The 12420-nt window shown below is 39.0% G+C and overlaps 1 protein-coding gene across 1 annotated transcript in view; it reads left to right on the top strand.

The window, feature by feature from the left end:
• The first annotated feature begins 280 nt into the window (after positions 1-280).
• The window catches only part of ak4 (adenylate kinase 4), a 28187-nt gene continuing 16047 nt past the window's right edge, over positions 281-12420 (top strand). The window contains exons 1-2 of the mRNA XM_061975748.2: positions 281-820; positions 2921-3040. Coding sequence (XP_061831732.1) covers positions 664-820; positions 2921-3040 — 277 coding nt within the window. The 5' untranslated portion in view covers positions 281-663. The remainder of the gene's footprint in view (positions 821-2920; positions 3041-12420) is intronic.

Raw genomic sequence — 12420 nt, 5'->3', positions numbered from 1 at the left:
ATTTTTGATAGGGGTGTGCTTAATCTTGGACGTTCCTAATTTGATTCAAGCAAGCTTTTTATATAGTTTAATGACACAATTTATATTTCTTATACGATTCTATGACGTTTTCTTTTTAAATGTAGATATTTAAATGACATAAAATCATATTCAAACTCTATAACAGCCCAAGCCCCCGCCTGTGCTCGAGTCCCCGGTACAACAGCCCCACTTCGGCGCCCTCGTGCAGTTTAAAAGCTCCACACTGTAAACACGGTGAAAAACTACAAGTGCCACGTCACCCCGCGGCATGGGCGTGAATCATTCATCCGCATTTCTCTTGGATGATGTGAGCAGAGAAATGGGGCGTTGTGGAAACTCAGATATTCATTCGTGGATGAACAGACCAAGTTACCGTATTGTATCCAAGAGAGGAGCTTCAAGAAAGGAAGGAAAGGCACCCCGCCTCTTGGTCAAAGAGTACTGACACTGCAATGGGCAAAGAGGGACGACAAGAAGACTTCGAACATAAACAGAAATTGGCGAAAGACACCATCCAAACATCCAAGGGGAGGTTTTACCTTTCATGCGTGGAACCGGTCGGGAGTGTTCCCTTCTAATTCCTTGGAAAGCACTCTCCGTCTTGGTGTTTTTTTTTTGTTTTTGTTTTTACATACATTTTTTATGAACAAGAAGAACATGGCTAAGTTGTTCCGAGCTGCTATTATGGGTCCTCCAGGGTCAGGTAAAGGAACCATATCCGAGAGAATTGCGCAAAGTTTTGGCCTGCAATATCTATCCAGTGGGCACTTTTTGCGTGAGAGCATCGCGGCAAATACAGGTAAGATCAAACATTTTAGAACACGTCCCCCCCCTCCCCCACTGTCATTTTTTTTGCCCGAAATTATTTTCTTGTTCAAGGCTGCATGCTTTAAAAAAAAACAAAAAAAACAAAAAAAAACTTAACCATCTTCGCAAATGTTTTTTTGAATCAGTACAAACCGCTTTTAAATGCATCTTCCAATAAGGAACCAACAGGATGTTTTGCATGGGCCAAAGGCATACTCCTACTAAAACTGGGTGTAAACACTGTTGACTTGAGTGAAAACATGTGTGCTTGTGTTTATAGGACATTTCTCCAATTCAATCCTCAGCAGCAGTGTCCATTATATGTTGTTGGAATCTTCCCAGCAGGGACAAGGCATTGATACAACATTGATTATACATACATGTCTTTTTTTTACTTTCAACATTGCAAAATAGTTGTATTTGTAAATTGAGTGTGTGAATGTTAGTGTTGTTGTCTGTCTATCTGTGTTGGCCCTGCGATGAGGTGGCGACTTGTCCAGGGTGTACCGCCTTCCGCCCGAATGCAGCTGAGATAGGCTCCAGCACCCCCCGCGACTCCGAACGGGACAAGCGGTAGAAAATGGATGGATGGCGATAACATTAACGGTGGAACCACGTTGTTGGTTGGAAAATGACCAAAATTCAATGGTCGAATCAACGTCCCAATCAGACTTTGAATAAACATTGTCAAAAAGCATGTTACAACCAACCAACGAACGAGATTTCTCTACAGAATCTCCTCTCTGGTCAACAAAAGCACCATGAAGATTCTGGCGGGAACTCTCGTTCAACTCTTTTTCGATTACGCATGCACCTCCTGGTACCCTAGCACCTCCAAAACCCTCAAATCTAGACTCCAAACATCCCAGAACAAGCTAGTCAGATTACTTCTAGACCTCCACCCCAGATCACACCTCACTCCTACCCACTTCTCCAAAGTGGGCTGGCTCAGGGTGGAGGACAGAGTAAAACAACTTGCACTGAGCCTTGTCTATAAAATCCGCTACACCTCCCTGATACCGAAGTACATGTCAAACTACTACCTTAACGTAAATGACCGCCATAACCACAACACCAGGGGGAGCTCCACTAACCACGTTAAACCCAGATTCTGATCTAACAAAGGTCTTAACTCATTCTCTTTCTATGCCACATCAATGTGGAATGCGCTCCCAACAGGTGTAAAAGAAAGGGCATCTCTACCCTCCTTCAAAACCGCACTAAAATAACACCTCCAGGCAACTTCAACCTTAAACTAACACTCTCCCTTCCTCATCATACCTCCTCGGATTGTAAATAATCAAATGTAAACAATCAAATGTAGTCACTTTTTCTTATAATTTCTGATCTCTCTCACTATGTCCACTACTTGCTGTACATATCCTACCAAGTCAGACCTACACTGTTCCAATGTCAATTTCTCTGATGATGCAATTGTTGATGACTGAAGTGTTGATTCCAACCAAACTTAACCCCCCCCCCCTCCATATCCCACACCCCGGATTGTAAATAATGTAAATAATTCAATTTATATACTGTGATGATTATCTTGTGTGATGACTGTATTATGATGATAGTATATATCTGTATCATGAATCAATTTAAGTGGACCCCGACTTAAACAAGTTGAAAAACGTATTCGGGTGTTACCATTTAGTGGTCAATTGTACGGAATATGTACTGTACTGTGCAATCTACTAATAAAAGTTTCAATCAATCAATCAAAAAAACAACGTTGTATTTGTGTTGTAGAATATTGTTTGGTAAATGATCAAAATTCAGCGGTCAAATCAACGTCAGAACCTAAAAATGTTTGAGTTGCTAAACGTCAGACCCTAACTTAACAAGTTCACGACGTTGTTTCATGTTTTGTGCCTGCTGGGCTAGTTAAAGCGTGCGCCCCCCCCTTCCCCCTTCTTGGTGCTCATGTTACATAAGGGACGTTTGACAGTCCGGTTGGGGATAGCAGGGGTTTTTGTGTTGACACTTTCAGAGTCAGCAGCTGAATAAATACAAAACTTGTTGTGGCTATAAAATGAATACAAATGCACATTTACTGTCTACTAACTTGAGTTGTTTATTTGTGAATCAGAGGCAGGTATGCAGGTAAAGACCTACGTGGAGAGAGGCATGCTGGTGCCTGATCATGTGATGACCAAGCTGATGATGCCCAGACTGGAACAATTGAGTGGCAAAAGCTGGCTTTTAGATGGTAAGAAAAAATTGCATATCTATTGTATGCACTGTACTATCTATATGTATTTGTTTAAAGCTGCAACCATGCATACCAAAGATGGGAAAGGCAAGCCCTCTCTTAAATGGGATTGGCCAACCCCTTTTACGGCCCCTTATAGACCTCCGTACTTAAAAAGGAATGTATGCCATATGAAGTGCGGTTTGCGTTCTGGCAATAAATGAACCACCTGTACAAAATAAGCATGTACTGTATCCACTATAAAAAATCTGTACTAATAAACAGCAAAGCAAACGAGTAAAATGTACATGAAATTATAGATCAAGGATGTATGTAATCTTTTGATCCTGTAACGTAGGGTACAGATGTTTACAATTTAGTGGCATGTTTTTTTTATATTTGTCAATCTTACTGGTTGTGGAGACTTTAAAACAAGGACGTCAACCTCATTTTCATTGAGGGCCATAACGCAGGTATGGCTGCTTTCAGAGGGCATAACAGTGAATATATACATATATAACGTATAATTGCTAGGGGTTCTTCAAAAAGTATGTGATCTCCATTGAAGATGAATGCTTTTCAATGTCTATCTTCCCCCACCACCAAGCTCTACAAGGTAGCAACTAATTGTTTATTTCCATACACCGTGTAGAGCCGCTCCCTGAAGTTAATAAAAATCACCTCCACTACGATTAATATACTGCATTTCTTAGTATCTTATGTATCTTTATCAAGTATTATTATCACTGGAAGCCGAGGCTAAACATGTTACACACTGAGAACAAGCAAGAGCAGGTATGCTGATAGCTAAGTAAGCCACTAAGATAGCTAGCAACAGAAGAAATAGGGGCTTAGTACTTTACTAAGCACTAACAAGTGTAGATAGAAGCGCATTACAACAGAATGTAAGCAGCTATGAACAGGAAATTAACAGGTATATTAACAATAGTTTAGAAAGAGGATAATATAACAACAACTGTTGGTGTGTCAGCATTGTCGCAGTCAGTACACTACACATTAGAGGGTGGATCGATCCATAAATTGGTGGTGTCGACATACTATCAGTATATGATCAATACCAGAGTGATCAGATCGATATATGTTATTTTTATAAATATTTTAGTTGTTGTTGTTTTTTAATGTTTACAAATTAAGACACACAGGAGGATTTTGAGGGCACAACGGATTTCAAAGAGTACTAAATAGTAGTTTTTGATTTTGTTTAGTTATTGTTCACTTTATTTTGATCAAACAAATTTGTGTAATAACATAGAATAAGGAACTACTTAAATAATGTGCTGATATTGTTAAACTGTCAAAAGTACTCACAAAAAATGCATGGAACATTTTTTAAGTTAATACATGTGATCGGTGTCGGTATTGTATCAGCCGATCTCACTCATGGATGATCAGTAATGAAATTGGTAGCATTAATCTCTGATCGCAACTGTCATTAATGTCATGACAGAATTGGACTTTATTTTCTATTCTGTGAACAATATTGTTTCCTTTCCAGCTTTCTTATTTTCATTGCTACTTCCTGTTTGCCTCACTACTGTGGCCCCAGCACTGTCTCCCACACCTATCCCTGATTTGCCATTCAGGCTTCTTTGTTAACCAGCCTGCCCTGAACACAGGGCTCGACCATTGTTTCTTGTTGTAATTGCATGTTCCCTGTGCACTTCCAAGCTGCATTTTAGCTGCCTTGTTTTTGACATAAAGTCATGTTTACCTGTGTTACACACCTGCCATCTCTACATCCTCTGCAACAGCAACATCCCTGATAATCGCCTCATGAGATTATTGCACAATTGCTTATTTGATTATTATATTTTTTTACCCACAAATTGATGAATAACTTGCTTTGAAATCATAAGTCAGGGTGACAAGCAAATACAAGTGTTCATCTTTATTTTAACAAAAACAAAACCACTATTTTGGTGTCACTTTAGTAACCCGTTCTTTGAGTCTGTCTGCAAGATGTTGGATTCTGGATGCGTTCCCAAATTGAAAATGAAGCCCCACCCACCCTCTCCAAAAATTTCATAATTTATCTTTTGAAAATGTACACTGTTTATATATATATTGTGAAGTTGTCACCGCTATTTTTTTTCCAGCTATGGTCAAAAATAAACTTCATAAGCATTATATAGATTCACCCGGCCACAACATTAGATACCCCTGCACACTCTCCGATCAAGTCAGACAATACAGCAGTATTAATGTCACTGCATGTCATTATGTGCATGCCAAGATGAAATGAAAAGATTACTTTATTTTACTTTTTGTTTTATTTCCTCATAGACTGAAACACATTATTTCCAGGCTATTGCAGGCCGTCTAAAACAACGTGGCGGGCCTTGAGTTTGACACGTGCTTAAAACTGTTGGTGCAAAAAAAAACTTTTACAAAACTACTTCAAATTTCCACCAGCAATCTGTGTATGTACACAGACATAGTCTTTTTGAGGTACGTTCAATAAAAATGAACAAAAAAATATGTATTTTGGTGAAATATTCCAACAGACTCAGACTACAAACAGGTCTATGTGGCTTTTTTAAAGTTAAATATTATCTAGTAAGTGGACAAACATTTAAACATCCAACTGATTGTTGTTTCACAGGCTTAAATGAAGCACTGCCAGTATAATCATTAAGTAAACAAATCCGTTTTAGTTTGGCCGGAGAAAAGAGCAGTCACTTAAAGGTCACACACGAATGAGTACATGCATTACATCAGTGATGTGCGGCGAGGTTCATACCTGGTCATTTCTTTAAACGTTAACTCTTTGTGCTCTAATCAATGTTACTACAGGTTGCTCATTGTGTGGATGACAAGAAAAAGAAGAGAATAATTCACATTTGGTAAAAATGTTCGAACAGCCACTGTAGCTGTGCTTCTTTGCAGAAAGATGGCAGCCAGTCTGTATTGTCCGTTTAGCAAGAATAATGATGTCACACTTACTGTACATTAAATACATTACATAAGCTGGACTAAGTCATGTTGTGAATGTTTATGCAAACTAAATCTCATATTGGCGACATGCGGACAGAAATGGCCACGTGTCCTCAGCCCATTCAGGCCTCAGCACAGTGGACTATGCAGAGAAGAAAGACTCACAGGTTTCTGGGCTGTCTTTGATCATTAAATGTGCAAGTTCAAGGTTTTTTACTTAATAAAATAAAATAAATAAAAAAGGATTGGAATTATGCAGAAAATCAATTTATATCAGTTCAATGAACAAATATTTATATTTATTTTGCATTATCATTATTATTCTTTTGCCTCCCCTGACCGCACGTCCCTGCAATGCATGTAAAGTATTTAGCTTTTATTAACAGTACGGTATGTGAATCTGACAAGTTGGCTCAACTATCAAGACATGTGTATTTTAGATCAGAATTCTTAACCTTTTTGACCTCAGGGCCCAGTGTTTACACTACAGAGATGCCTGGGGCCCACTCAAATATTAACACTGAATTAGTCATCTTAGTCTTGATTTTAATCATATTCAATAATTATATCCAACCTACTTATAGTGTGCAACCATTTCAAATTGTATAAAAACATGTGCTAATCACAAATGTAATTGTTATTTAACACCTTAAGGTTAGGTCAGGCAGATTAGAAAAATAAGTTGTAGCCAAATATACTGCATAAGAAGGAACTCTGCATAAACATTTACGAAAAACTAATTTACACACATATACATATATTACATATAAGTACCATGACTAAACTGACAATACAAATGAAGTGCAAAAAAAAATACAGCTTCACCACTTTAGTCATCATTTTTGTGCTTAAGAAACTTTTTTAATGACTTTAGCTCCAGACTTCTTCTGTTTGTTTGATATTGTCACTACTGCCACAAGTGGTGGAAAGGTGTATTACAACTGAGTCCGCTGCTGCCCATATTTCAACTTCATTATCTTGATTATCAGTGTAAGTAACCCTGCCTTTACTTTGACTCGTGAACTTGAGGTCTATTATTAAAATGGAATGAGACTATTATTCATATTTGAGGGTGATAGCATTAGCTTGCTTGTGCAAACAACATAGACATGACTTGTCTAACTTGCCTAAGGTTTACTAAACTTTTTAGAGTGACAGAATCTCCTAACTTGAGCTGAAGCTATGGTTTATTATAGTAATTGAGTGATTTATCAACTAATTTATTCGATTAATCAAGTGATCAAATAAAACACTTTCTAGCCTCAATGTGACTTTTAGGGAAAATAGTTCAAATAAAGGATTTTTCTATTGCCCTTTATTTTTTTTCATAAATGCACATAAAATTGAAATTGCTCTTTTGTAACAGTAGCATCACTATATATAACTTATATTAAAAGAAAAAAAGTAAAAACAACAAACCTGTGTAGCCAGATGAACATGAACAAGGTAATAGATAATAAACAAGGAACCAAACTAAACAAAAGCTTAGTCTAATGAGGTATGATAAATAGAGTGACAATGTATTTTACAATTTAAGACAAACACTTTTAAAAAGTTATGTAATGGAGGAGTGGTGTTTGATAATTGGACAATTACCTCATTAACATTCAAACTGTAGATGCTAACATGTCCCCACATGTGTTTGAATACAATACTTGGTATGTAATAAACCATATTAAAATTATGTTAGCTGCCAAAATTACTTTGTTTTTGCTTGTTTGCTGCTGTTAAATATGCAAGATGATTTCTAGTAGCTGCATCATTGATTCAGTACTATTGTGAAATGCCAGCTCTGTTTGACAGTGCAAACAGCACGGTGGAACAGGGGTTAGTGCGTGCGCCTCACAATAAGAAGGTCCTGGGTTCAATCTTGGGCTCGGGGTCTTTCTGTGTGGAGTTTGCATGTTCTCCCCGTGACTGCGTGAGTTCACACCTGGAACTCCGGCTTCCTCCCACCTCCAAAGACATGCACCTGGGGATAGGTTGATAAGCAAAACCCTAAATTGGCCCTAGTGTGTGAATGTTGTCTGTCTATTTGTGGTGGCCCTGCGACGAGGTGGCGACTTGTCCAGAGTGTACGCCACCTTCCACCCGAATGCAGCTGAGATAAGCTCCAGCACCCCCCGCGACCCTGAAAGGGACAAGCGGCAAAAAATGGATGGATGGATTGTTGCAGTACTATTGTGAGATGCCAGCTCTGTTTGACAGTGCTAACATTCTTTTTCAGTTTCAAAAGATTGCAAAACCTCTCATCTTCTCTGAGGTCCCTGTCTTTCCACTTTGTCCTTATTTTTCTGAGCCATCGCTGTCTATCGGCACTCCACAAGTCCTGTCCCCCTCACCACACACGCAGGCCACATCACCGGGAGCAAAAGCGAGATCACCCAATAGGCGCACTGCCCTAGCAATACAATGTCCGCGTATTGAAGCGAATCATCGAAGCAACAAAATACAATTATTTTTTCTAGTCAAATTAATTGATTTAATCGATGGATCGTTGCAGCCCTACTCATAACATACGGTAAAAAACAAATGCAATGTTTATGGCAGTGTTGGGTGGCGGTCGTCAAATTTGCCATGAGTAAAAAACATGAAAAACAAAAGATGTTTACAACTACAAATTACTTTTCTTCTGTTTATTTTTCAAATTTTTTTAAATGTGCATGCTTTTAATGAGGCAGAGGCCCACAGCAACAACCGGTGCTCATTGAGAAGAGAGAAACATGCTTTCATTTCAGCGTTTCAAAACCTCTCCACTAAGATTTGTCGCTGGTCGCTTTTTTTGAAAAATAATATCTCTAGAGCAGGGTGGACAAACTAATTTTCATCCTGGACCACATCACAGTTACGGAAATCAGGCAAACAGCGCGGCTTGAGATTGCCAAACTGATAAAACGTAACCATACAAATGTATGGTTGCTTCATGATATTAACAATTACCCCTTCATTTGATTGTTATCATTGTTTTCCAACTAACTGATGGAAAACCTGCTTTGGCATCACAAGTCAATGTGCCAAGCAGATATTCAAGTTCAGCTATCGTGGAATTTATTTCAAAAAGGGTGACAGTGATTGACCAAAGATAATTCAGTGGTTATTGCATCTAATAATGGCACTTTATTCAGTTAAGAAGAACTGCAGCTATATGCGGTACAATTCAAAATTAAAGGCCTACTGAAACCTACTACTACCGACCACGCAGTCTGATAGTTTATATATCAATGATGAAATCTTAACATTGCAACACATGCCAATACAGCCGGGTTAGTTTACTAAAGTGCAATTTTAAATTTCGCGCGACATATCCTGCTGAAAACGTCTTGGTATGATGACGTCAGCGCGTGACATCGCGGATTGTAGAGGACATTTTGAGACAGCATGGTGGCCAGCTATTAAGTCGTCTGTTTCATCGCAAAATTCCACAGTATTCTGGACATCTGTGTTGGTGAATCTTTTGCAATTTGTTCAATGAACAATGGAGACAGCAAAGAAGAAAGCTGTAGGAGGGAAGCGGTGTATTGCGGCCGACTTCAGCAACACAAACACGGCCGGTGTTTCATTGTTTACATTCCCGGAAGATGACTGTCAATCTTTACCATTGGCCTGTGGAGAACTGGGACAACAGAGACTCTTACCAGGAGGACTTTGAGTTGGATACGCAGACACGGTACCGTGAGTACGCATGCAGCTGCGGCTTCCAAACATTTGATCGCTTGCCCGTACGTGCGTGCCGCTATGTGCATGTCACGTACGTAATTTTGGGGACTTTGGGGAAATATATGTGCTGTATGAACTTTGGGGAGGTGAACGGTACTTTGGGCTGTGGGATGGAGTGTGTTGTGCAGCTGTTTGAGTTGTATTGGCGGGTTATGTGGACGGGAGGGGGGAGGTGTTTCTTATGCGGGATTCATTTGTGGCATATTAAATATAAGCCTGGTTGTGTTGTGGCTAATAGAGTATATATATGTCTTGTGTTTATTTACTGTTTTAGTCATTCCCAGCTGAATATCAGGTCCCACCCGCCTCTCACAGCATCTTCCCTATCTGAATCGCTCCCACTGCCCTCTAGTCCTTCACTCTCACTTTCCTCATCCACGAATCTTTCATCCTCCCCCAAAGTAATGGGGAAATCGTCGCTTTCTCGGTCCGAATCGCTCTCGCTGCTGGTGGCCATGATTGTAAACAATGTGCAGATGTGAGGAGCTCCACAACCTGTGACGTCACGCTACTCGTCTGCTACTTCCGGTACTGGCAAGGCTTTTTTATCAGCGACCAAAAGTTGCGAACTTTATCGTCGATGTTCTCTACTAAATCCTTTCAGCAAAAATATGGCAATATTGCGAAATGATCAAGTATGACACAGAATGGACCTGCTATCCCCGTTTAAATAAAAAAATCGCATTTCAGTAGGCCTTTAAGAAGATGACGTGTCTCATTATTTCCAAGCGTTAATGTACCACATAAAAAGATATGGCGTGCCAGATGTGGCTCTCGGGCCTTGAGTTTGACACCAATACTCTAGAGCAGGGGTGTCAAACGTACAGGTTTCATTCGCAAGATGCGTTTGCTTAGTATAGAAATGAGCTGCATTTTTTTAATGAAAGAAACTGATGTTCTAAATGTGTCCACTGGATGTCGCAACAGCAATTTAATTGTAACCCACGTCACACATCACACTGTTTAAATATGATGTGTCAGCTGAATTTAGCGCCCTCTGGATTGGCTGCGTCTACTTCAATCAGTGCAGGTTCAAGCAATCAGCTGCTCCTGTTGTGGCTGGCAGCAGATGGCGGCAGACTGATGCTGTATCGGCGCACAATACCTTCTTTTATTGTAAAGTATCCACTCACCGGGTAAAATAACAAGACTGTAAGATGCAAAGACTTCAGTCAAAATGACTATCATCTTTGAATTAGAGTTCCTTGCAGCGCTTGCAATTGGTTGAAGGCATGATGCGGACACTGAACTCCATTGTAAACATTTATTTTTCTACATTTGTTGTTCTATTTTATTTTATGCTTAAATCTAGCATGGCTAATGTTGTAGTCATGTTACCTTTAATTTGGCTTGAATGGTGTCATTTTGACAATTTGATTATATTAGTATTGTCATATTTGAATGATGATAAATAAATGTGTTGTGGCAGTTGAGGATTTCACCATTGCTTTTCCAAACACGTCTTTGCTAACATGACTGTCAACATGAGAATGCTTAACAGGAAGTGCTTAAAGTTTAATGGATTTGTAAATATACTGGGACAAAGTCTAAGTTAAATTATGTTCTTCATGGTGTTTTTGAAACTGCACCATTTTTTTTCTCAGAATCTTTAACTAGAAGTGTTTTCTCAAAGGAGTTTTTGTACGGTAATATGTTTATTTTCAGAATGTGCTTGTTCTATTTTTGGCCAAAGTAAGACAAAGAAAACTATTTTTAAGTTGTCTTTATTTTAAAATTATTATGCCATGAATTTGACACCCCTGCTTTAGAGGGTTCTGATTACTTGCTAAATATAACAAGAGAGTTGCTAAGTTGGCTACACTCATCCTTCCTGTTTTTTCTTCTTATTCTCTGGCAGACCAGGTGCATTTGAATGTTTACTGTGTGAGTGAGGATTTATTTTACTGCATGTTTTGTACAAGAAATTGTTCAATAATTGTTTTAGTGAAAATAACACATTTTACACTATTAAAACATAAATGTACAAGTCTTCCTGGCACATTTCCGGCTGGGATTTGAACGCAGTGCTTCTACTTGTAGTCTTATAAAAACAAAAATCTTGACAATCTTCAACTATAATTGTAATCCTTAAACCATTTAAATATAGACTACTATAGTCTAAATAGTATATCACATTAGTGAGTACACTATTTTACATTTCAGCATCTTTATTGCGTTATATATTCACAAGGGCCAATACTGTTTTATGAAAGGAAAATGAATTAATCAGTGGGGATATTTGTTGACTGCGGTTCAAGCCCAGCATGTGCATGTAAGCTTTAGGGTGTGAGTGTGCTGGATGGCAGCTAGTGGGGCTGTACGGTAGTAGGTTGTGTAAACCTCGCTTCCCAAAGTCTTAAGAGCTGTGCAGAACAATGACTTGACAGCCTGGGATGGACCGTGCATAATGACCACCGTTCCACCAGTACTTGTATGGGTTCTCTCTGGAGAGAACATTGTTTTCAACACGATCATCTCAGTGAGGACACTGAAAACAGTTTTTGTTTTGGTGTTAAATGTAGCCAAGCGAGAGTACGTCAAAACCACAAACGATAGCAAACCACAGAGATGTTGTTGTCTTTACGACACTTGTGCAGAAATGTGTGCAGTACACCGCTAAAGAAGCCTGTCACATTACTTCCAAACACTGTACTGTGATCTCCTCACTTACTTTAACAGTTGTATTCCATACATGGTTTTGAATTACACTTGCCCTGGGTGTGCCT

This window comes from Nerophis lumbriciformis, linkage group LG14, assembly GCF_033978685.3.
Source record: "Nerophis lumbriciformis linkage group LG14, RoL_Nlum_v2.1, whole genome shotgun sequence".
NCBI classification, from domain to species: domain Eukaryota; kingdom Metazoa; phylum Chordata; class Actinopteri; order Syngnathiformes; family Syngnathidae; genus Nerophis; species Nerophis lumbriciformis.
This window is presented reverse-complemented; position numbering and strand designations above follow the sequence as displayed.